The sequence below is a fragment of the Myodes glareolus genome, chromosome X (genome assembly GCF_982192425.1).
Source record: "Myodes glareolus chromosome X, mMyoGla1.1, whole genome shotgun sequence".
NCBI lineage: Eukaryota > Metazoa > Chordata > Mammalia > Rodentia > Cricetidae > Myodes > Myodes glareolus.
In genome coordinates, this window is record NC_142053.1 from 83,542,909 (window position 1) to 83,569,809 (window position 26,901).

At 37.4% G+C, this 26,901-nt stretch overlaps 1 protein-coding gene and 1 long non-coding RNA gene across 4 annotated transcripts in view; one reads left to right on the top strand and one right to left on the bottom strand.

The window, feature by feature from the left end:
- Kif4a (kinesin family member 4A) overlaps positions 1-26,901 on the bottom strand; it is a 107,076-nt gene that overhangs the window by 34,144 nt on the left and 46,031 nt on the right. For 2 of the 3 annotated variants that reach the window (XM_087903099.1, XM_087903097.1), the window contains exons 9-17: positions 25,865-25,926; positions 16,209-16,341; positions 13,686-13,744; positions 13,467-13,581; positions 7,697-7,753; positions 6,112-6,297; positions 3,086-3,189; positions 1,664-1,808; positions 473-583 (exon numbers count right to left, since the gene is read on the bottom strand). In XM_087903099.1, coding sequence (XP_087759225.1) covers positions 473-583; positions 1,664-1,808; positions 3,086-3,189; positions 6,112-6,297; positions 7,697-7,753; positions 13,467-13,581; positions 13,686-13,744; positions 16,209-16,341; positions 25,865-25,926 — 972 coding nt within the window. The remainder of the gene's footprint in view (positions 1-472; positions 584-1,663; positions 1,809-3,085; positions 3,190-6,111; positions 6,298-7,696; positions 7,754-13,466; positions 13,582-13,685; positions 13,745-16,208; positions 16,342-25,864; positions 25,927-26,901) is intronic. The other variant, XM_087903098.1, reaches the window with a different exon arrangement.
- LOC146889132 (uncharacterized) overlaps positions 18,478-26,901 on the top strand; it is a 53,015-nt gene continuing 44,591 nt past the window's right edge. Inside the window, exon 1 of the long non-coding RNA XR_015000168.2 lies at positions 18,478-18,804. This is a non-coding gene — a long non-coding RNA (uncharacterized LOC146889132). The remainder of the gene's footprint in view (positions 18,805-26,901) is intronic.

A 26,901-nucleotide genomic window follows, 5' to 3' on the forward strand; every position in this document is an offset into this window, starting at 1 on the left:
GTTCTTTTTAAAATTATTTTATTTGTCATTGTATTTAGGGATGTATCACGGCACATGTGTGGAGGCCAGAGAACAATCTGTAGAGACACTTCTTTCCTTCCATCTTTATATGTTTCTGGGGATCACTCAGATTGATAGGCTTAGCAGCAAACACCTTTACTTGCTGAGTCTCTTTTTGTATTATTTTTAAATTCTCCAATAATTTAATCCTTGTATTCAAGAAATCCAGGCCTACATTGCACCTTCCTGCATAAACAAGATATTATTCAAGGATAGAGCACATTTATTACTCAGCTCTCAACTTCCCATAGTACCTAGTCCAGAGTGCCTTGGATATGATAGATATAGAAAGCTGTTCAATTCATGAATGTCACACTTCTGGAGGTATCAAATATACAAAAAGAATCTTTAGTATTACTAGCTTGGAGAAGGGCTCATTAGCTAGGCTTTTGAGAAGCTTTAATTAACTTACCCGTTCTTTTAACTGGATTACTTCTTTGTCTTTTTGTTGCTTCCACTGTCTAAACTTCTCAGCATCCTCCTTCATTTGGCGCATTAATTGTACTCGTTGGTTTTTCATCATCTGCAAAAAACGAAAGTAAACTAAACCAAACAAAACCAGTGTGTTAGTCATGTGTACTTTATTCTAGGCTGATGGACAGAAAGACAGAGCAGCCATAAACAAGAGAGGAAGGCTAGACCTAAGCTGAGAAGGTCACTGACAAAAGCTGGTTAGTTTAGATAGACTTACACAGGATTTCCAAATATAGACCATACGAATGGAGACTCAAAAAGAAACCTTTAAAAAGCTAAATACAGCCCTACATTTTCTTTAGATAAGTAGACTTTCAAGGAAGCATTTGTGTTTTTTTAATTTTTATTTTGTGTGTGTGTGTGTGTGTGAATGTTGGTGAGGTGTTGGATCTTCTGGAGTTGGAGTTCCAGGTGAGCCACCTGATGAGGGTGTTAGGAACTGAATTTGGATTCTTTGGAAGAACAGCAAGGGCTCTTAATTATCAAGTCATCTCTCTAGCCCCTCAAGAAAGTAAGATATTTTGTTTGGTTTTTTAGATACTGTCTTCACCAGGCAACTCTTATTGGCCTGAAAATTGTTATGTAGAACAGGTTGACCTTGAACTCAGAAAAATTCACCTGTCTCTGCATTTGGATTACTGGGATTAAAGGTGGCTCCAACGAATTAATCCTAAAATCAGGGACAAATTTGCCTATCAACTATTAATATTCTAAAGAATTCAGTACAAATGAGCTATAATCACTTTGCTGATAGCACAAGCTAAACAATCAGTAATTGAAAATATTCTCTAGATGTCTGACATCTTGCTACTACTTTACAAAATTGTACCCTGAGGTCATGGAAGAAGATCAGAACACCACCACTAAATATTGACATATTTTAATCTCTTGGTTTAACCTTAAAATTTCTGTATGCAAAAAAGAAGTCAAAGGTCAAAGCAAAATTTTATACTTTAGCTTCTAGACAGTGACTAGCATAATGTCCTAGAATACCATACTTATGGCCATTTTTACATCTGAAATGATTGCCCTGCTTCCCACTTTCTCTCCTGAAATCACTTTGGGCATGGTTGTAAATGGAACACCTATGCTTGCAGTTCCAATGTGGTCAAGGGTAAGAGCTTATTACCCGTATCTCCTGGTTCAGTTTGGAGACAGTATTCTCAGTGGATTCCTTCAACTTCAGAAGTCTGGACTGTTCATGCAGTTTCTTTTTCAAATCAGCTATTTGACCCTCTAGCTCTTGGAGACGTTTGCGACGGCGCTCACTCAACCTAAACACAGTTGTAATAGAAGAGAAGTGAAATGGTTTATTCTAAAACATGTAACAAAGGACTCTCAGGTTTACAACTTTAGATACATCCCTCTTTAAAATAATGAATACAACCCATTCAATAGAAACTGTCTCACTAATGAGAGCTTCATTTCAGAGTAAAACAACACATTTTTGAGTAGATAAAAATGAACTGCTTCAAATATATTCTCTCCCACCATTCATGTCCCAAGGGAGGAAGTCACCTTGCTTTAGTTGTAAGCACTAATCCTGATGATTATTATATAAATTGGAGACAGAAAGTAAGCATTTAATATGACTCTAAAGAACATGAGGTTTAAATTAAATAGAAAACGAAAACAATCCCAAGTAAGAGCAAATTAGGCTGTCTATGGTAAAGGTCTAAGAAAAGAAGGTGTTCTGATTGCCTATCTTAGCTTTATTCTAACTAATCAATGGATGGCTAGATTGATTTTTAATTATTAACTTGGGCATTAATTTTATTCACAAACAGAGGCACAAACATTGTCCAGGAGGCCTTAAGATTTTTCAAGTGCCTGCTCACATTTAACTTTTTAAATCCGTCCTTGATCACACTAGCCTGAATAAATCTTCCTGCCTGTGAACGCTAATACAACTTTTTCTTTATATTTTATTTTTTGTTTTTTTTTTGAGACAGGGATTCTCTGTGTAACAGTCCTGGATGACCTGTAAGTAGCTTTGTAGACCAGACTGGCCTTGAACTCACAACGAGTCACCTGTCTCTAGTACTGGGGTTAAAGACGTGCAGTACTGCTGCCCTGCTTAATTCTGCCTTTTCTTAACAAACTAACTTGTAGTTACTGCTAAAAATTGATTTGGGCACTAGTTGTTTGCTATGTTATAGCATGCTTTTATTGTCATCCTGAGATGTTATTTTATTGAGGCTCGAGTGATGGCTTAAGAGTTAAGAGCAAATGCCGCTCTTACAGATTAGCCAAGTTCAGTTTCCAGCACACATACTAGATGGATAACAACATCTGTAACTCTATTGTCAGGGGATCTTGTACCATTTTCTGGCCTTCATGCACACCTGTACTCATGCGCACATACTATAACCCAATAATTAAATATAAAAAAGTAAAAAATCTCAATTATTTAATTTTCCTTCTATCTAGGTTTCTTTTCCCTACCTACTATGTTTAAATCATTTAGGTACATTGAATGAATCTTCAACTTCTCTATTCTCTCAAGATCACCTTATGACAGGGCCTTAGCATTTAAAGACTTTATTCTTACTTGGCTTGGTTGACATCCTTCTTTGTTGTTTGAAGTTCAAGAACCAATTCTTCCTTTTCCTTCTGTAGACTGAGGACTTCCAACTCTAGATTTTTAATGTTATCCTAAAAACAATACAGGCAAGAAAAAAGAAAGAAAGAAAGAAAGATAGACAGAAAGAGAGGGTCAAATAGAATAGGAAGACAACTGATTTAACATCCTGTCTCCAAGAACCATAAATTATTATTTTTTTGTGGCAGGGTCTCATTATACAGCTGTAGATGGCCTGGAACTTGAAAACTGACCTCAAAATCATAGAGATCAGCCTGTTTCTACCTCCTGAGTGTTTGGATTAAAGTTGTATACTACTTTGCCTGGCCTATGAATTACTTTTATTAATTTTTCCTTCTTTTCTCCCTCCCCTTCCTTCCCTTCCTTTCTCTCCTTCATTTTCTTTCTTCTTCTTTTTTTTAAAGACAGAGTTTCTCTGTAGCTTTTGAACCTGAACCTGTCTCTGTAAACCTGGCTAGCCTCAAACTGACAGAGATCCTCCTGTCTCCTGAGTGCTGGGATTAAACGCGTGCACCACCACCACCACCTGGCCTCATTTTCTTTGAAACAATCAGATTCTCTGAGGAGTAGATTGGGGGAGGGGGTCAGGGGAGGGGAGGAAGGGGTAACTGGAGTTAGTATATAAAATGAAAAAACTAAATATAGAAAAGAAACTTTCTTCAAATTTCTGGTAATATCTGACTGTGTCTGTACAAATGTAAGAATGAAGAACTAAACACCAATAGGAAGTTTTCGGTGCATAGCTTTCTCCTGAGCTAGTCAGTTTCCCTACAGAAGTGCTTTATTCTCTGCTTATAGCTGTAAGGGTAGAGTGGTGGGGAAAGGGGAGTGCAGTCTCTCTGGTCATGCAGAGTTTTATTTAATACTTGTCAGCAGAGTGGTTCCTCATGTCTCTTTTTAGCTGAATCTAGGCTGGCAATCCAGCCTGAAAGTTTCAGTCACTCCCGAAAGGGAAGTCTCTACTCTTCTCTGTGTTTCAGATTCCCATGGGGAATCAACAAAGTCTAGCAGACCTAGTTGAGGCAGGACCAAACCCCTCCCCACTGTACCAAGGTTGGGCAATCCCTATCCCACTATAGGGAATGGGCTGCAAAAAGCTAGTTCATGCATCTGGGATAAGTGTTGGTCCCAATGCTAGCCCCAACCCCAAAAGATCAAGCCACATAACTGTCACCCACATTCATAGGGTCTAGTTAAGTCCTACGCAGGTTATCCAGACTCTGTGAGCTGCCTGGTGCTAGGGAAATTCCCAGGAATCCACAAGGATGACCCCAGGTAAGATTCCTAACAATAGTGGAGAAGGTACCTGAACTGGCCTTCCACTGTAATCAGATTGGTGACTACCCTAATTGCCATCATAGAACCTACATCCAGTAACTGATGGAAGCAGATGCAGTGATTCACAGCCAAGCACTGGGATGAGTTCCTGGAGTTCAGTTGAAGAGAGGGAGGAGGGATCATACAACCAAGGGGATTCAAGATTATGATGGGGGAAACCCATAGAGACAGCTGAGAAAGATTCTTAAGTAAAAGCAATAATAAAACAAAAAAAGGTAAGGAGATATGGAGAAAAGAGAGTCCAGGCAGGGAGAATAAAATGTTGATAAATTTTAATTTCTAATCTTAGATACAGATATTTTGTCCATAAAAAAGGTTTCTATAAACAAGAAACAATTGTTCTATAAACAAGAACAATTCAGAGCTTCAATAAGAATCTTAGGAACTAGTGGCAAATAAAACATTCAACCGAAGTGGAAGAAAATCTGGAGTAGAGTAAAATGACAAGGACATGGGCATAAAAAACAGGAGTGAGGAAGTAGGAAGAGTAGAGTGAAATCTGGGAGGTTCAATATCTGAGTAAAGGGAATTGAAGAAAGAAAATGTGGTGAAATAACAGTATCCAAGAAAAGAAGATACACTCTGGGAATTGAAAGGACCCATGCAGCACCAGCATAATCAATGAGGAGTGATCTATAGCAAGCTTATCACTATAAGATTAAGTGATACCTGGGGACAAAAAAAAATTCCTGGGTTTCCAGTTGGAGGGTGGGAAACTCATGGTCATATGTACTGCTTCTTCTTTTTATGTTTTTGAGACAGGGTTTCTCTGTGTAACAGGGTTTCTCTGTCAGTCCTAGCTGTCCTGGAACTCTCTACATAGATCAGGCTGGCCTTGAACTCACAGAGATCCTCCTGCCTCTGCCTCCTGAGTGCTGAAATTAAAGGCGTGTGCCACAACTGCCCAGCTCATATGTACTTCTTAATTGCAACATCGAAAACAGAAGACAATGGAGCAACACTTTGAAAGTTCTACACGTAAATAACTTACATAGACTTCTAAACCCCATCAAATGAACAAACATAAGAATGAAAAGAATAATTTTTCAGATTTGTAAACATTCCTAACACTTTCCTTTCATATATGCTTCCTGGATGGGCTGTATCTGAAATAGCAGAAAGGTATACCAAGTGAAATAAATTTCAAGGACTATAACCCTAAGTTGATGGCTAGGCAGTTAGACTGGGAAAGCAAACTAGGACAGATCAAACAAAGGTTTACTTATTATTTAGCAAGAATTATTTAGACATATCATTGGAAAATGTTTACCAATTTACCCACTTATATATTTAAATAATTCATACTACAACTTGGACCATCTAGTAAGAGATGTGACTGTCTCAGAAACCACACACATTTATTAGAACACACTTGTTCTATAAGTAGGGACTACATTTATGGTAACATTATCAAACTATCAAACATACCCATGGCATACAATGAAACAGTACATTAAATGGAACAAAATTACATATTCCCTGTAAAGGAAGTATCCTTAAGAAAACCCGATAATAGAATTCCAGGTGCACTGTGCACATTATCTTGTCTTTTCATTATCAAAAGTGGTGTGCTTGTCTTCTTTCTATCAGTTAATGATGGTAGACATGACCAGCTGCTGATGGGGAAAACACTTTACCTTATACAGGAAGTGAATGGGCTGTAGTTGGTTATCATTCTGAGTCATCTTCTTAGCTAGTGCCTCTTTAAATGCAAGTTGTTTATTCAACTCAATCAGCTCCTTGGACATCTGAGCTTGACGAAGAGCATGTTGAGTGCTGAAAGCAGTAGAAGACCTGCTGGTATCTGGACTGATTTCCACTTGCTGGAAAAGATAATGATTTTGTGATAGCTATTCTTGTTGTCAATTTGACTACATCTAAAATTAACTAAAACCTAAAAAATGACTGGGCACACCAGTCTTTTTTTTTTAAGTGGAAGACCCACCTCTAATCTGGGCCATACCTTCTGCTGGAAGACTATATAAAGGATATAGAAGAGAGAAACTTGCTCTGCTTGCCTGCTTTCTTCTGCACTCACTAGCAAATCCATTCCTTCACTGGCATTAAAGTCTACTTCTCCAGGGTTCTAGCATATGCTGAAGACCAGTTGAGACATCCAGCTTTATAGACTCAATAAATACTGGATTCTTGGACTTTGCATACATATGAAGCCACTATTGGATTAGCTGGACCATAGCCTGTAAGTCATTTGTTCAAATCCTATCTATCTATCTATCTATCTATCTACCTATCTATCTATCTATCTATCTATCTATCTATCTATCTATCTATCTATCTATGATTCTATAAGTTCTATTACTATTACTTAAGAGAATCCTGACTAATACAGATTTGTAAGAGATACAAGAAGCTGGAGCTCCTAAAATACTACTTCACTCCCCAAAGCCATTTTTCTATCAGCAATACCTGCGTTCTTTCACTATTGTGGTTTATCATTTAATATCTGCTTGAAACACTTGGAATTAACTATGGAGCTTATTCCTTTGCTCATATGATCCTCTCTAATATACAGAAGTTTTCTTACTCTTTTCTATACTGATCTGACAAACAATCCTTCCTTTCATTTCATCTCAAGAGGCCCCTAAAGAAGAGAAAACATGGGAAATGGCACTTTGGAAGTGGAAAAAGAGTCATTTATTCTGATACAGCTAACTTTTATTACTTAATTTACCTCTTATCTTGTTTCATTCAAAATAAGGACACTACTAATATGTACTTGTTTGGGGGTAAAAGGCCACCTCAAGAAAACCACTGACCAAACTTCCATTTTTGACTTTACTGTATAACCTTCAATCAAAGTAAATAACAGATACACTTTATCTATCAATGTGATCTGAACACTCGAAACATTTTCCTTTCTTTGTTCGAGTCCACACTGTCATTATTTGTTCCTTACCTTGTTTTGACTTATCGGGTAATTGAAACAAAATTCTACCACCTAATAGAAAATAAGCCAGATTGAAAAATGAAACATGATGTCCCCTGAGAAGTCCTGCTGTTCATTACTAGTTAAATTATTAGAAATTGAGCTTATCCTTGTTTGAGGTATTATGAAACAGATTTACTCTTAAGATTTCTAGATTCCCAGAGTATTCTATGAAGAATGGTAATAATCACAGATCCTCTTCCAGAATCAAATGAGCAATTCTAGGAAGCAGCAGTGAGAGCTCCAGGTTCCACTCAAATGGGTCAATTACTTACAGTGTCTGCTTCTGCTGCAGTATCAATGGTTGCAGTCATGCAAGCAACAGCTTCATCCTGTAGCAAAAATGTTTTGATTTAGGGAAAAAAGTGAAGTCAAATTTACAATATTTATACTGCTTATTTGATTTTAAGTGATATTTTTAAAGTATATGCAGAGGTCATTTATGGTACTGAACTGATTTTGTACTCAGAGATAACATAACAGCAATGTGTTTCCATTTCCCACCTCTCAGGAAGCTTTCTTTTTTTTCTAAAGGGTAATTGTGTAGTCTTTAGGAGGAAAATAAGATCATATAGTAAGAGAGCAAAGATCACTAAGCCAGAGTGAAACATTTAACCATTCTAACTAGTCAAAATTTAACCCATTTTATAGACAGTTACACTTTACTTTTATGCTTCTCCCACTGAGTCTTTATTAATGTACAAGCCTAGCCACTCCTCTGGACGTACCAGCAAAAACAAATATAAAATAATGGTAGTGCATCAGGAAAGTAGACAGAATGAAGAGCTGGTTTTGACTTTTATTTTATAGTCAGGCAGGGTAACAAGCTCTCACTCAACAGGGAAATTAATGTCCTAGATTGAGTATGCCAGAAAAAAAAATGTACTCATAGTTACACATAGTCCTGTGGCCTCTGTTGCTCACATCCTATGATGGTGCTGTCAGTAGTTGTTAGGAGTGAAAGAATAAGCACCTTGGGAGGTTAAGTTCCCTCATAGAGAATGGCTAATCCTTTTTTTGTGCACTGGAACAAACACCTAGAAAGGTAACTGAAAACTACTTATTAAGACGAATTTGTTTCTAGACAATCATCTGAGCAGTTCAACTCTCATCACTGAAATTTACACTTCACTCGGCACTGTAATGTATATATCACTGCTTCTGCTTCAGTGATTCTGAAGCCTTAGGAAGAAAGCTTTGTTCTCAGGAAGTCATGTGGTTAAGGAGTTCATAGGTGACAAGTGTTGGTTGTCAAAGAGTTTAGAGTTAGAACATGCAGCATCTGTACCACCTGAGTGAAACAACACACAGTTGCAATCTTAGTACCTTAAAGGTCAGAAGATGGGCCTTTAATGAGTGCTGTTTGTAAAGCATTTCCCTTGTTCTGCCCAGAAATTCCTAACCAGTGAGGATCAAAGAGAACTCAAAGGAAGCTTCAGTGTTTGCAAATTCTTTCTCATCCTAATGAACAGCATTGGCAAGTCTCCAGGCGTACGGAAAGGTCTTTAAAAACAGAGCACCAATCTAGGATTGCCTAGTGGTTACCCTTTCTTTCTCCTGTGTTAAAATTTTAGCATATTTATATAACCATCATAGACTATAAGAGCTCATAACACTGTCTTCTTTGGGGGCTCTTTTTTGAAACAGCCACTTTCAATGTACTTCCTGGAAATCATATAGCTACCTTCAAAGTCGCTGTCCTCCTGCTCTCATGTCCCAAGTTCTGGGATTACGGTAGTCACCAACATTTCCAGCCTAAAGACTTTTCCTAGCACCTTTAAGAGGATCAGGATCAAACTAGATGGCTTTTGGATCAGTGAAATTTCAAAATGCCAACATTTCAGCTCATGGCTATGGCGATGTGTTTTGTATAATTACAGAATGGTTCGGTTCTCACAATTATAAATGTATAAATATGTAACAATAGGCCAGGTGGGTGGTGGTTGCTCACACCTTTAATATAGCACTCCGTAGGCAGAGACAGGCAAATCTCTGTGAGCTTGAGGCCAAACTGCTCTACAGAGCGAGTTTCAGGACAGGCTCCAAAGCTACAGAGAAACCCTGTCTCAGAACCCTCCCCACCAAAAGACTTCCAAAAATATCTAACAGTAGATTTTGTTTCAGCCTAACATATCCTTTTCTCCTCTTTTACACCCAATCTAAGGTTGCAACTTCCAATGTCTTTTTTTTTAAAAAAAAAAAAAGTATGATCAACTCAAGGTGATAGGGGATCAAAGGCAAGGTACTTCAATTACAATTAATAGCAGAGCCTTCCAAAATGAAGTATGTGTTTAGAAAAGACATGCAAAATACTTTATATGGTTATAAAAAAAATCATACTCGATTCTGCAGGAACGAAATGACTGATTTTCCTCACAGGTTACTGCAACAAGAAAGTTTACTTGAATTATACTTTAAGGGTACAGCTTGGTACCTAAAGCCCCAGGAGGAAAGTCCAGGAACAATGGTTGCCTTCATAACTAAAAATGGGGTGTTCACCTGTCATTTAAAATAAAAATAGTTTTAATTTAGAATGAAGGGCACATGTACTTACATTTGAAATACTTTGCTTTCACTGTTGTGAGTCTTAATAAAAGTCATGGGGATATATTGTTGTGTATTTAAAAAAATATGTAACTGGGAGGGTCTGTAGACAAAAGAGAAGAAAAACTCTAATTCAAGAGTCCAGCAGGAGTCTTGGATAAAAGGGTTTACTCTGATTAACTATGATGGTGGAGGAAAGCCAAGAACTTTATCAGTTTGTGGCAATCTTTAGCACTCCCCTACTGTGTGTGCCAAGTGCATTTTAGTGGCAGACAGCAATTTTACAGAGTTCTGAGCCAGTCACCACTAACAGAACTGCCTACAGGCATACCAGGCTGCAGCTCTATTGCCAGCTCTTCAGTGCGGATGGTTTATTGTATTAAGTTCATTCTATGGCTAGGCTTCATCTTTCATGTAATTCAGATCTCAGAAGCGAGAAGTATGAAATTCTCTAAAGTCGGTGTGGCCACGAACACTGCTGTCCTGAGCCCGTATTTTTAGAAGTTGTAAATTTTGGCTCTAGTAGGTTTCTGCACCCTACATTATCATAATTCTGAGGCAATTCACAAGGTTTACTTATATAGGATTTTTCAGATATAGTTAAACAGAATTACAACTGGAAGCATTTATCTTTGTGCTATCCATTCTTCAGCAAGAATTGCAAAATCTTCCCATCTTCTAAATTTCAATAATTCTTAGCTTTTGGAAGTATTTCTTTTGCCTCCAAAAATGTTCATATGCAAATGTATAAAAGGTTAAAGCAGATGTTGAGAAAATTCTCAGTGTTTGTTTACTTTAGATCTTGCCTCTTCCAATCCTTTGCTTTCATTTCTGCCAGTGATCATTACCATAAAGTTTGAGTAACGTCATTTTAAAGATTTATTTATTTTTATTTTATGTGAGTGTTTGCCTGGATATTATATATGTGTAATGTGCATGCCTGGTGCCAGCAGAAGCAATCAGATTCCCTAAAACTGGGAACCAAACCTGGGTCCTTTGCAAGAGCAATGAGTATTCTTAAATGGTGGTCATCTCTCTAGCTTCTCCATAAAAGGAAATTTTTATTCTCGCTATGTAACCTTGGGTGGCTTGGAACTTGCTATGTAAACCAGGTTAGCCTTGAGCTCATTGAGCCCTAATTGCCTTTGCCCCCCAAGTACTGGGGTTAACTTAATAAATTATTTTTCTTTTTGAAATTATTGTAAAATTATGCAATTTCCCCCTTCCCTTTCCTCCATTCAAACCCTCCCATATATCCTCCTTTCTCTTTCAAATTTATGGTCTCTTTTTTCATTGATTTCTTACATGCCTATATGTGTATATATACATACACACATATATCTTCCTATATATAACCTTCTGTTTTGTGGGATATTTGTACACTGTGTAAAGATGTGCTGCTGTAACTGGTATAATAAAAAGCTAAATGGTCAATAGCTAGGTAGGAAAGGATAGTTGGAATTTCTGGGAAGAGAAAGGAAAAGCAGAAGGAATCTAGGTGTGCAGCAGATGCCAGGGAGATACTGAAGAGGTTGGACATACAATACAGAGTAGAGATAACTGAGCCACATGGTAGAATATAGATTAATAAAAGCAGGTTAAAATAAGCAATAAAAGTTAGTGGGATAACCTAAGCTAATGGTCAACCTTTCACAATTAATAAGAAGACTCTGTGTTGTTATTTGCAGGCTGGCAGTCCACACAAGAAAGTGCAAGAATATTTCGCCCATTCCAGCATTCCTTAGTTGCAAAATATTCTTCCCCAGGGAAAAGCACAGCAGTTGGTTATCCAATGCCAAATGATTAGCCATGAAAGCACATATATACACGTAACATGCAGACTGAGAAGTGTAATTGCACTTTCTTGTGCTGGGTTGAGGCCTAGGTTTTCTTCAACCCCCATCCAGGAAATTTCCTTTCTCAACGGAGATCATTATAGAAAATCATGACCAATCAAAATGTAGAGTTGTGAACCCCAGTCTCAGTGGATTCATTTGCAAAACAACTCCTGCATGTAAGATTCAGGGAACACAGTGGAAGCGGGCACGAAAAGCTTGTAAAAGCCAGGATTGGGGAGTTTGCTGTGAGACCATGTCTGCTAGGAATGGAAGAAGTTATACCCATAGAGTCTAAATAAAGTCTTAAAAATAATTAGACAACTTTCAGAAAGTGATTGCATCAACATTTTCCCAAGAAAGGGACATGAAAACTGAAACAACCAAGAGTTCAACAGCAATTAACAACAAAAACTGCTGGGCTGGAGAGATGGCTCAGTGGTTAAGAGCACTGTCTGCCCTTCCAAAGGTCCTGAGTTCAGTTCCCATCAACCACATGGTGGCTCACAACCATCTGTAATGAGATCTGGTGCCCTATTCTGGCCTGCAGGTATACATGCAGATAGAATACTGAGAATGCTTTATACATAATAAATAAATCTTAAAAAAAACCCTGCCACCTGAGCCAAAACACATGGATCACACACACACACACACACACACACACACACACACACACACACACACCTTTTTTTTCCACCTTATAAAGCTTTCAATCTTTGGGAAGTTATGTAGTGTTTGAGTCCTCCCGACATGTGCATAAGCTGAAATAATGTCTTTAACCTCAACCTAAGTCACCTACAATTATTTCTTTCTGACAGTAAATACATTAAGTAAGGTTACATAACTAGTAAATGGCAGAGTTGGCTCTAAACCTGACTATGTCTGGCTCTGGAGCCCACATTTCCTATTACTATATCCTGTTTCTTAGATAAGTAAACTACAGTTTTGATCTTAAGTTTTCTATAGCACCTCTCATTCTAAACCATGGTCTAATGTTTTAGAGAGGTTTACTTACTTATTTTAGAACTGACCTCCATAACTTAATAATAGCTTATTTTTTCATTTACTCTTTTTAATCTCTTGGATGATTTTGTCATAACATGCCAGAAACTCTAGAAAAAACAAACTGGCAAGACCAGAGAAGGAAAATTCACTGTTCTAGGAGAATATAAACCTCTTCCCAAGAGGGCAGAATTCCCATCAGGTAGTTACAAATACATTTATGCTATAGAATAATAAATTGAAGAATGTAAATAGAAAAGCTCTAAACATAGCCTCTTAAAACAGGACCTCCATCCATAAAATAAGAGTGGTTCTTTGTTTTCTGAAAGAATATTATTATGAAGTCTAGACTAGCCTTAAAGTTGTGATGCTCCTGTCTCTACTGAGAGAATGAATCATGTCTTAGTCTCATATCTATTGCGATGACAAAATTATAGGTCTGCACTGCCATGGCTTGGTGTAATACAGTAATATTTATACATATATATGTATAAAACCTATAAATGTTTTAATGTAGAACTTAATGTTCAGATCATATTCAATGTTTCATGATGTCTCAAACAGTTCAGTTTAGCTATTTCAGCAGAACTTCATAGAATTAGAAATGTGTACATGCATCAAGTAATGAATGAAAGTGATAGGCCTGTTACAGTGCACTTACTTGACTTACAGACAGCTGAGTAATCACTTGTTGTAGGTTGCATATTATCTCTATGTTTTCTTTTAATTCCTGGTCTTCCAATGTCTCCACCAGCTTTTGAAGATCCACTTTACAGCTAAAAATTCAAGCAAAAGAACACAAGGGTTAATCATACCACAAAGGCCAGATTACATATGGAGATGGTTTAAACTGCTAACAAATACCTCATTGGAAACTTACGCTGCATGCTGCCTGAGTTCTTCTAGCTTGGCGTTCATTCTCTCATTTGCTTGCTCAGTCTGCAACAAAGATCCAGGAGATCATAAATGGCAGTATCTGACAGTTTCACCTAATTATGCTCGATCCTCTACCCTGTGGATGAAAACCTAGGTAGAGGGCTATCTCTTTTCGTATAAGAGAGGACTTAGTGGGCTTGGGCTATATAGTAGGAAATGGTGGGGTTTTTTTAAGCATTTATGAAAATTAGCCCTAAAAATATGAGCTACTACAAATAACAGCTAACCAGCTGGATTTTACGTCCTCTATAAAGCTCAGGCTATGAGATAGAGTGCGAAGCCTTGATTTCAGAAAGAACTTTGCAACTTGAGGAAAAGCAATACTTCCTGCTGTTTCAACTGCCTCCTACATGGTACTTAGAATTTTCAATTTATTTTATTTATTATGTATATGAGTATTTTGCCTCCATATATTTATGTATATCATGTGTGTGCAGTGCTTGGAGAGGCCTGAAGAAAGCCTTGCTGGGGTTGGAGTTGCAGAAATTTGTAAACCATCAGGACCTCTGCAAGAGCAACAAGTACTCTTAACTGCTGACTCAACTCTCCGGCCTAGCATTTAGAGAAGCAGTTTTCAACCTGTGGGTCACAACTCTTTTGAGTGTTGAATGACCCTTTCATAGAGGTTGCATATCAGATATTTACATTATAATTCATAACAGTAGCAAAATTACAGTTATGAAGTAGCAATGAAAGTAATTTTACGGTTGTGGGTCACCATAACATGAGGAACTGTATTAAAGGGTTACAACATTCGGAAGGTCAAAAACTACTGATTTAGAGTATTTAAACATAAAAGGACCTCAGATCGATTTGAGCTAGGATTTTTTTAAAAAAAATTATATTGTCTGATATGGTAGGCTATTTTTTAAGAAGAGAAAGAAAGAAAAAAGATAAGGCATAAGAATAATGCTAGTGAAAAAAAAATGACAGAAGGCATGTTTTAGGAAGAATGATTATTTCAATCACAGAAGTCGTGAGAACCTGGATGCTGCAACAGATTTGAGAAAGACAATTCTGACAGGAAATAAAACAATAAGCTTATCAAGGAGCCATTGTAACAAACTTATAAAGGTCATATAGGTATATGGCTAGAGTAAGAACTATCAGCTAGGGGGCTGGAGAGATGGCTCAGCGGTTAAGAGCACTGGCTGCTCTTCCAGCGGCCCTGAGTTCAATTACTAGTACCTACATGGCAGCTCACAACTGTATGTAACCCCAGTTCCGGGGCATTTGACTGTCACACCAATGAACATAAAGTAATAATAATAATAAATTAAAAAATAATTAAAAAAGAAGTATCATCTACTATGTCAGTCATACGAAACATACCACTTTGAAGACAAAAAAAATGTGTCACTAAAATAGAAAATAAAACTCTTTTAGATCCCACTTGCACCTTTTGCTAGTACAGGACAATAAAATGGCTACAGGATTTGGTCATTTCTAAAGAAAACTCTCAGACGCTTCCCTCTCCTTAAATAGAAAGCACTCATGCATGAAGTGTTTACATTACAGAGGTACAGTTACATTTGGTAGAAACTGCTTCCCTTCTGGCAATAGCTACACAGTCTAAGATTTGAGTTGTACTTAGGCTAGTAGGAAAACTGTAGTGAGAGAGTTAGCATGCACTGATTTATCTATGAGGTTAGAATCAGACAAATAGGACTTGAAAGTGGTATAATCAGTCACGTAGCAAACCACTTATTTGGAAATTAACATATGGAAAATTAATTCAAATGATTTTCCCAGCTGTTTTACTTCCCCATGACAGCTGTTAAGATGGAATATGAAATGTGAGAGCATTAGGCAAAGAGAGTGAGAGAATTCAGAGCGGAATGAAGGAATAGTTACTTGGCATATGTAGAATATTCCTCTACTATAATTCTTGAGACCTAAAAATGCTTCAGATTTCAAATGGTTTTCAGATTTGGGAATATTTGCATACATGATAAGGTATCTCAAGAATGAGCCCCAAATCTAAACATGAAATTCATTATGTCTCTATCACAGACATTTTTATTAACATAGCCTGAGGGTGTACACATGCTTAAGACATTGTCTCATGTAGCCCAAGCAGGCTTCAAATTCACAATGTTGCTGTATATCTGATCCTCAGAACTCTACCTCCTAAGAGCTGATTGGATGACAGGAGCACACACCACATCTAGTTTATGCAAACTGGAAAGCAAACCCAGAGCTTTCTGCCTGATTTCAGATTAGGGACGCTCAAGTTGCATTGTGGATAAAAATTGGGCAGGATTTAAGGTAACAGGGATTCACTTCTTTCCTTTGGGACATTTTATGACAAATCTATTTTAAAATGAGTTAGTATAGATTAATTGTAGTGGTAAGTAATCATTGTACCATGCTGTAAATGTCTTTTACAATACAAATCATATTAAATATTTTAGAAATGAAGCTAATAAACATTCAAAATGTTGGTGTTTGAATTTTGGAGCCTCACCAAAATGATTCTCTCTAACATCTGGGCTGTCTGACCAGCTGCCTCACTCAGACCACGACTTAATTTTTCATTCTCTTCTATCAAAGACTGATTCTTCTCCATCAGGGACTGTAGATTTTCTGATGGTTCCACACTAAAACAAAGAAAAGTAAAATTTTAGAAAAATACATTTGATGGCCTGATTAGGGTAAAACTACATTACAAAAGGCCAAGAAAAGTGCCCACCACTATCTATCCTCCCGACCATGCAGTATATTAATGTATGAATAAGAAAAACACTCAAGTACTTCATAATTTGGAAGAAGTAACAATTCAAAACCAGATAAGGCTATATAATAAGCATAACTAACTTTTTTGGTTTTTCTTTTTTTTTTCTTTTTTTGAGACTGGGTTTCTCTGTAGCTTTGGAGTCTGTCCTGGAACTAGCTCTTGTAGACCAAACTGGCCTTGAACTCACAGAGATCTGCCTGTCTCTGCCTCTAAGCGCTGAGATTAAAGGTGTGCATCACCACCAGCCCGGATTTTTCGGATTTTCAAGACAGGGTTTCTCTGTGTAACAGCTGGAGCTAGCTCTGGAAATAGCTCTGTAGACCAGGCTGGCTTCAAACTCAGAGATCCACCTGCCTCTGCCTCCGCCCAACCACGAGTACTGGGATTAAAGGTGTGCCCCACCACTGCTTGGCTTCATGATTAACTTTTGTCATGGATCATAGATTAGGATTTTTCTATTTGTGTCAAGCAGTTTACGAAATGAAGGCTAACTATCTAAAATACACATTCTCCCTCCCATTCTTCCCACCCTTAACTCCTCATTAAGAATTAAGGAAGCCATGGACTCATGAACACGATTCTGGAAAAAATGCTTGCTCTGCAAGCACAAGTTTGGATCCCCAGTGCCTTTGTAATAAGCAAGGTATAGCTGAATGCGGTTGTAATTCCAGTGCTGGGAGGCAGAGATAGGACTGTGGATCTCACTGGTAGCCAGTCTAGCCAATCAATGAATTCCAGGTTCAGTGAAAAACCTTGTCACAAAAATAAGATTGATAGGAGCTGGAAAGGTGGCTCAGTGGTTAAGTGGGTTTGCTCCTCTTGTGGAGGACTGCAGTTTAGATTCCAGAATCTACACCAGACAACATACAACCAACTACCTGTAACTCCTTCCTCTGGTCCAGGGAACCAGCACTCACATGCACAAACACACACACACACACACACACACACACACACACACACACACACACACACACAATTACAAATAGTAAATTAAGCTGAAAAAAGAGGTAGAGTGCTTATAAAGGAAGGTACCCAATGAAAAGCTCTGACCTTCATACATGTATGAATGGGTGTTTACACTTGCATATACACACATGCACAGACAGATGCGTGCATGTGTATACACACACACACACACACACACACAGAGGAAGCAGTGCTCAGGGAGCAGCTGATCACAATCTCAGTAAATGACATAAAATGATTTCAGGAATACAACATGACCTCTCACCTAGTTTTAGACTTCCGTCAATTTTCAGAGATCTTAACTTCTTAAACTTGTTCTTTATCAAAAAGTTAATAGCAAGGCCACACAATAAGGTTTCATATCACCCTGTTAAGACTTTGCCAAGACTCTTTAGAAGGAATGTTTCATTCAAAAACTATTAACATACGTAGCATTATTTTAGAATGCTGTTTTTTATTCCCTTATCATTAAATTGAAAACTTCCAAATCATTCAAGAAGTTTCAAAGTAGTGATACTTTTAACTCACTATTTTTTCCTAAAATATTTCTCTAAGTGGAGAAATCATACTTAAGAGAACTGTTCATTTTTCCAAGAAAAATTTAGTACTCATGAGAAGGCTCTTCACTACAATTTGAGGTTAATACTGGAATATTTAATCATTACTAAAATATGAGAATACTTCCATAGCAGCATGTGCTAGGTCTATAATAAATATTTATATTCTCACAACAGTCCCATTAAGTAGGTTCTTTTGTGATCCTCATTTCATGGTTGAGGAAATTAATATACAAAGAGGTTAAATAAGCCAAGGTCAAATAACTAGGGGATGATGGTAAAGCTGGGATTTAAAGTCAGCAATCTAGTTTAAGAGACCATACCCCAACTACTTCGCCAACTGTATACAGTGAATATGTATTACTCTCATTGGTTAATAAGGAACTGACTGGCCTGTAGCTGGGCAGGAAGAAATTGGTTAGGAGAGCCAGTCTTGGAGAATTCTGTTTTGAAGAATGACAGAGTTAGGGAGAGTTGCCGAGAGACACCGAGTGAACAAGACATGCTGGAGGACAGGTAAAGCCACGAAATGGGATAATTCAAATTGTAAGAGCTAGTTAGCTGTAGCAGCAGGTTGCTTGTTTGTCCCGGCCACCCGGTTAGCTTAGCCCCAAAATAATGGTGAAGGAGAGGTCTTTCTATGTGCTGCTTTCACTGGTTAATGAATAAAGAAGCTGCCTTTGCCTGTTGATAGTGCAGAACTTAGGAAGGCAGAGAAGACAGAACTGAAAGCCGGGAGAAGGAAAGAGTCAGAGAGATGCCATGGTACCACCAGAAACAGATGCTGGAAATTTTACCTGGTAAGCTACTGCCACATGGCGATACACAGATTAATATAAAGGGGTTAAATTAATATAAGAGTTAGCCAATAAGAAGCTAGAGCTAATGGGCCAGGCAATGATTTAATTAATACAATTTCTATGTAGTTATTTCGGTTCTGGGTGGCTGGTACAAACAAGCAGTTCCCTCCTCCTACAGTTAGCTATCAGCTAAGCATGTGTAATTAATATTAAGTCTCCATGTCAGTTACTTGGGAAGTGATGGAACATAAAATTCCATCTACAAAAGGTACCCAGTGTCAGGCAATGAAGCTCCACAAAAAACCTGAGGAATCTTTAAAAAGGCTCTAAATACACACACAAAAAAAGAGATAAACTTGGTTTTCTAGTCTCATGTCTCTCATGCTGGCAACAATGTGAAGACTTATCTCCTAGAAGCTGCCTGCGGACTTGAGCTGCCAGCCTGAGTTCTGCCAGCGCGCCATGAGCTAAGCCACATGGTGGGTTCCTGCAGTCTCTTACACAAGCCGCCATACAGAGAGTTGTCTCTCAGCCACTGCATGTGAACATCAGCTGCTAGTGCAAGTTCTGCCAACGTGTTGCATGGATGGTTTGGGATTTTGTTCATGCAAACAGAAAAGATTACAGTTACACAGTAAAGACAGATTCAGACAGGAAAAAAATGGGTTACAGTTTTGTTTAAAAATATACATAGGCTTGGGAGAGAAAAGAGAATGTATAAACAGTTATAAAAAAGAAACAGGGTTTTTTTGTTTTGGTCTTTCAAAACAGGGTTTCTCTTTGTAGCTTTGGAGCCTGTCCTGGAACTCATTCTGTAGACCAGGCTGGCCTGGAACTCATCTGACCTGGTCTACCTCCCAAGTGTTGGGATTAAAGGGGTGCACTAGCAACACATGGCTAGTTTTAAAATAATAAAATAAAATCCTAAAAAAGAGAGTAAAGTAATAAAAAAATAAGCCACGTAAAGGTGGAAAATACAGAGTCTGGATCCCATGTTCTTGTGTAGTCTTTAGATCTTCTGATTGTTAATAAAGAAAGGAGAGTTGCTAAGACACATTTGAATATGAAAGCTGCTAGATTAAACCAACCTATATATTTTTAAAATGTCTTGATTTCAAAATTTAAATCAAAAGATATGTTACTTTGGGGAGGAGGTTATGCTTTTATTTCCACAGGCAATGAGAAGCTGTGAATTCATTTCAGGTTAAAGAAAATCAGGTTTGACTAGGGAAGTAAGTGAAGTTCTGGCTACAGGTATTAAAAAAAATTTAACCTAGAAGAACTAGTTAAAAGACACATAGCATGTATTTTACCTGCTTAAACATAAAGCAATAAAATCATCTTTAACTGACTTGCACACATCACATATTTTTCATATATATATATATGCGCGCTTTAAAAGTTTATGTATTTTTCAGAACAAGGGGACTGGACACCAATAAAAACAGATGGCCCAAAGATAGTCCAACATCCCAGAACACCTCTGTTACAGTCTCCTCAAAATTCTGCATCAAAACAGCTTTGAGGCTACTGGCTGAGATTAGCCAGTCTCACAAACTATTTCAGCCAAGACTTAACAATTATTCTGGTTGTCTCAGGGTGCCCCCAAAGATGTCAATATCCATAAACAACAGGGAGTAGTCTAGAGAACAACATCCACATTCCTCCAAAATGGGTCATAAATTTTATTATCTTTTAAGGGGGGTTGGTTAGAAGTTCTTATTGGTACTGGTCAGGAAAAAAGCTGAACAAAGAAGATTAGATACAAGGATATCTTTCTGAAAAGAAAAAAGGGGGATATAGAAATGATAGGATAAAAGGGTAGATTATGGAATCTACTTTTAAACCAAAGAAGAAACAACTATTAATTTCAAAATATTTTAATTGGTATGGATTTTTGTATATTGACACAAAATTAATTTTCTTATATGGTATGTATAACTCTACTCTTATTTGGGGTATTATATTTATGCATCTCCTTTAAAAATATAATTTATAATTAAGAAATACAGATTAATAGTCATCTATAAGTCCAACTTATATCAGGCATGTTTTCAGGGTCATACACAGATATATTTAGATAGATAAATGGTTTTCAAACACTTCAAAGATCTATAAAAATAGCATTTAATATGTTTAATAACCTAAGGAGGCTTTTCATGACAGTGAGACACATTTGCTCCTGGTAGGACAAATTTACTTCAGAGAAGATAAAGGGCATGGAAGAAACTCCGTATGGAGTTTGCCTTCCTTATGGCAAAAGACAGTCATCTGGGCAAAATCTGCCCTTGCCTAAATTGCTGACAGTATTCTGGTTTAAACTGGACCAGGAGAATACATACAAAAAAGGTAACTGCCAAATTTTGCCAAGACAAGGTAGAACAGTCCTTCAAAATACCCTACTTTCTAGAAAAGTCTGTCAGGTCCACTAGGCCTATGAGCCAAAGTTGGATACTCCAATGTTACAGAAGACCCTAAGGTGATTGTTCAGACAACCAGATGTCCCTGTCATTAGGTAACATTCCACACTTCTGGGGTCTTTGATGGAGCTGAAGACTAGATAGTTATAATTATAGTTTTCCTTAGTTATGATAAAAAGGTAAATTAGAGGTAAAACTTTAGATTCACCAAGATAAGATAGATAATAGAGTATTTTCTCTAATTTTGCCAAATACAAATGGACTGTATATTATACCAGTAATTCTTACTTGATAACCGTTTTTGCTACATATAGTTTTACAAAGTTAAAGCTAAAGCCTTCCTTTTCAATTAGACAATAAAGGGGGAAATGCTGTGGAATAATCTCTCTGTACAGTGTGAATATGTATTACTCTCATTGGTTAATAAAGAACTGACTGGCCGATAGCTGGGCAGGAGAGCCAGACTAGGAGGATGCTGGGATAAAGAAGGGCAGAGTCAGGGAGAGTTACTAAGAGACACAGAGGGAAGAAGACATGCTGACGGATGGGTAAGGATAAGGCACATGACAATACACCTATGTATCTACGTATATATGTACAGAAAATACTGCACATAAAAGCTCTCAGAGTAATAAGAAAAAGATGAGTTCTCCACAAGATTGTAACAGAAGCAACACCAAACCACAAAATAAAGTAGGACACCCGTATGATGGGAAGGGCTTAAAGGAGTAAAGCAGAAAGTAGGATTTGGACCAGGCAAAGATAAGGCAAAAAAGAAAACACATAGAAAAAAAACCAACAAAAAAGTATTTCTTATTTCACATGCTATTTAGTTGTCCATGCTAGGAATTCAAATTTCCTAAGCAAGTACAAGCAGATACAGAAATAAGAACGAAGGTTCCAGCAACACAGATCCTGAAAAAAAAAAAAGATACAATCTAAGGAAAAAAGATAAAAATACTCACATATGTAAAATGTACTTTTTCTAAACAGCCATACGGCATGTCTAAAAGTACAAATATACATTTTCGAGAAAAGCATTTTTATAAAATATTGAATGATGAATTGTATGAATCATTGTTTCTTGTAGTTTGTTATTTTAAGGTTTTCTCTATCTATCTACCTACTTTATCTATCTTTATCTATCTACCCACCCACCCAACCAACCACTTACCTATTTGTGTATGGGGTAGGAGGAAGACACACATACATGCTATGGTACATATGTGGAGGTTAGAGGACAACTTACAGGAGTAGAAACAACTTGTTTCCTTATATCACATGGATTTCAGGGAGCAAACTGAGGTTGTCAAGCTTGGCAATAAGCATCTTTATCAGCTGCGCCAACTCAAAAGCCTGAGTCTATTGAATTGCAAAACATGAGTACTACAAAAAACATGTTTAAGATATTTTACGTGTATGTGTATATTTGCCTGTGTGTACAGGTAATCTGGGTGTGGGTGCTTGCATAGGCCAGAAGAGGGTTTTATTCTCTAGAGTTGGGTAGTTGTGAACTGCCCAACGGGGGTGGTTAGGAATCAAACCCTGATCCTCTGCAGGAGCAGTATGTGCTCTTAATCAGTGAGTCATCTCTTCTGCCCCAAAGCATATTTTATTTTTAATTTTGGGATAAGAAAAGACTTTAAACTATGAATTGAAATTCAGAAGCCTGAGGAGAATGTGAGTGGTATAACCACTTTAAAAAACAGTTTTTCTGTTTATTAAGTTAAAGATAGCTCAGTACCCACGAAGCAGAGGCAAGAGGATCTGGTCTACACAGTAGTGAGTTGCAGGTCAGCTAGAACAACAGTGACAGCTTGCCTCAAAAACAAAAACAAACAAAACAAATGAACTAGCAATTTCATTCCCCAATAAAAATGTCAGTCCATAGAAAGACTTGCAAATGAACATACATAGTGGCACTATTCATAAACAATTTAAAAGTCTATAAAACGACAAATAGTGTTGTGTATCCAGATATGGCATACTATCCAGAAACATATATATGCTTTAATATGAATGAATCTTAAAAATAACATGAAATAAGTCAAGAAAAATTAATATACTGAATGAGTCCATATATATGAAATGTCTATAGTAAGGCAAATATTTACAAACAATGAGCAGATTAGTGGTTTCCTTGTGGTGGGTATATAAATGTGAGCAATACAAAATGGGTAAAAGATATCTGTCTGGATATGTTCTAAAACTGGATTGTGGTAACAGTTGTTTAGCTGTGTAAATTTAATAAAAATAATTGAGTGGTATGTGTAAGATGAGTGAACTTTATGGTGTATAAAAGATCTTAATATAGCTGGTAAAATCCATAGGGAGTAAAAAAGACTGATCCATTCTAATACATAAAAGAAAAAAAAAAGATCTGTTGGCACAGGCCTGTACTACAAGCTACTCCAGAGGCTCAGGAGGATTGCAAGTTCATGGCCTGCCTAGGCAACTTAAAAAAGACTCTTTCTTAAAATCAAGACTATGAAAAAGGCTGGACATAGCTCAGCAATAGAACAGTCAGTCACCTAGTAATGTGTGAAGACCTAGGTTGATTCCCTAGTACTGCAAATACACATACGCACAAAACAAACAAACAAAACCCATACAAATAGCAACAAACCCATGACCTAAGATAACAAAATAAAAGACTAATGATAAATTAGAAGAAAATATTTGTAACATACACCACAAGGGGCTAACATAATAAACAAAGAACTGATTAAAATATGCAGGCCCAAATTAGGGTTTAGTATCATTCAAAAAGCATCAAAATAAGAGTTAGCAAGAATATGAAGGAACTAGAAGTTTTGTCTACTACTGGTAAGAATGTAGAATGATATAGTACCTATAAACAGTATGGTAGTTTAGTAATAAAATTAAAAGCAGAAATAACACATGATTTAGCCATTCTAATTCTAGGTGCATACTCAAGGGAATTGAAAGCAAGGGTACACCTGCTGTTTGAGCTTATCGGTTGGTCAGAGCTACAGGAAAGGGACCAAGGTTAAGTGGATTATAAATGGATGAACCAACTGCTACAAGTAGAAATATAGTTGAGACTTGCTTTCCTCCCTAGGCTGGATCTGAGGCTCTGAGATTAGAAAGAGAGCTAATAAGCTCCCAGGAAAGGCAATACTAGCATCTGTTTCTTGTTTAAACATTTCTCTCCTGGGTGTGATCTGAGAGTGGACCTTGAGGCTGATGGGATCATGGAGTTCTATTTTAGTTTATTGTGACAATTCGATGCTAGAGTCTTCTCACTCCCTGGAACAGGCTCTAGAGTAGGACCTAAGGGTAGGCCTAGAGGCTGGCTATCTAGAGGTTTGTCAGGTAGTACTTTAGCACTTTCTATTTCTGGGAGTTGTAGGCTCATCTTTGCAAGTAAACTATACTATTGACTTATACCTCTGAGGCTATTACTGAGGCAGGAACAAAAATGCACACATTTATTCTTTATTTCTCCCTGCTTTTCTACCGAATCCCATGTCACGAAGTAGTAGTTTCCCTTATATTTCTTGTTCCCTGTAATGTCATGCTTGAGTAGACGTCTTCAGAAACATCTTGGAATGCTTGGAAAGATGGGCTTCTTTTTCGTCTCTTAGAATCATCACTCCTGGGAATGCTCCTTTGTGTCATTGTGTGCTAACTTGGGAGGAGTCCAGATCACTGCTACCTGAGAATGTGGCTGGGAGAGGGATTCCACTGAGGGGCTGAAGACACTGTTCCCTGCTGCATTCAAGGTGTACTGTAAATCTGTTACTAGGGACATCAGTGGCTGGATGGAGTTGGAAGGAATGGGTAGAGTTGAGAAGGAGAGGCCAATTTAGAGTTAGTCACATATTCAATCTTTGTGAACTTAAAAATATTTAGGCATACTTAAGGTACAATTAAATTTACCCATTTAAGATGTAAAAAATACACTAAAACCTATAGTACTGGAAGGAAATCAAAAGTTATCAGTAGAAGACTGTGGTTTTTAATATACATACAATACAGATAGATACAAAAGTGAAGATGAGTGCATGTGTATGTTATTATACATGCAAGTATTTCTGAGTCCTACCCACCAAGAAGGATCAGGGGCAGTGATACCCCAGCAACAGTGAGCACAGCTAGAGAAACCACACAGATCTTGGTTTCTAAATACCATTTTCCAATACAGGAAACCAAAGCTCCTTGGAGATATGGTTAATTCCAGGCCTGGAGCAAAAAGAATCATTTGTAATATCTTGTTTAAATGCTCGAACACTTGATGATTTGTTAAAGAACGTAAGAGTCTATCTGAAGGAACTCTGAATGGACAAAGAAATCAACCAAATGACAGCTATGGATGTTAACCTAAGAATAAATATTCATGAATCTATGTATATAACTAAGTAGTCAAATAAATAAGTAGATGGCAGAGACAGCTCTTCCATAAAGGAGCATTCTAATTAATACATTTATGGGTATAGAATCTATGTTCTTTCCCTTATATCAGGGTAACTACTGAAATCCTAAGTAATTGACAAGGTTGGCAGGAGAACTTCCTGGACATCAAATGTCCTGAGAAACTACAGGCTATCATAAGAAAACACTGACCAGGCAAAATACCCTCTAGAAGAAAACACCTTTAAAATTAATCTACGACTTACTTTATGCTTCCAGGCAAGGTACCTCCATGGGCTTGTAGCAACAAGACCTGCAGTTGTTGGACCTGGGAGATGCAATAAAAATAATCAGCTAATTAACAATCAAAAGTCACTTATCAGCTGGTGTGTTGGCACGCATCTGTAATTCTAGCACTTGAGAAGCTAAGAAAAGAGGATCAAAAATTTGAGGCCAGCCATAGCTACACAGAGAGTTTCTGAGTTCTTAATCAGAACAGGAGACATAATCAAGACTATCAACCTCAATTCAGAAAATGAGATGTAACTCTTTGTAATGAAGTCTCATGCAATGAACATGCACATGCAATGAACTAGCAACAGGGGAATTTTACTCAATGCTCATGAAACCTTAAGTACACCTTAAGCACTTAAGTATATCTTATGTGGCATTTGCCATATAACTGTTTGAATGAATAAACAAATAAGTAGATTAGAAGACGGGCATTTTTTGCCAATAGAAATAGACCTAAGAGAAAATAAAGGGGCAGATTCGAATGTGATATTTTATAATTCAGAAGACCCAGCATGCAGCTTATTACTTGTATTCGCTACAGAGACCTTGAATAAGAAAAAGGAAGAAGAAATTAAAATATAGTCACTATCACTGTGGAGGAAGGCTGGAGGAGTGAGCACTGGACAGATGGGAAATACAGTTTCAAGTGGAAATCAAGTCCTCTTTCCTCTAGCATGCAGGAAAACTTGACTCTTTTAACCTGCATCAATAGGGCCCAAAATGGTGATGTGTACCTTTAATCTTAACAATCAAGAGGCAGAGGCAGGCTGATCTCTGTGATTTTGAAGTTAGCTTGAGCTTCATGGTGAGTCTATGCTAGCCAGGGCCACATAGTGAGACCCTGTCTCAAAACAAACCAAAGCAAAATAAAATACAAAAACCCTACACCAATACCTGAGCATAGTGTTCACCTGTAATCCCAGCACTAAGGAGAGAAGATCTTCAACTACATAAATGTCCAAGGCCAGCCTCTGCTACATTGTGCTACATGAGTCTGTCTTAAAATAAA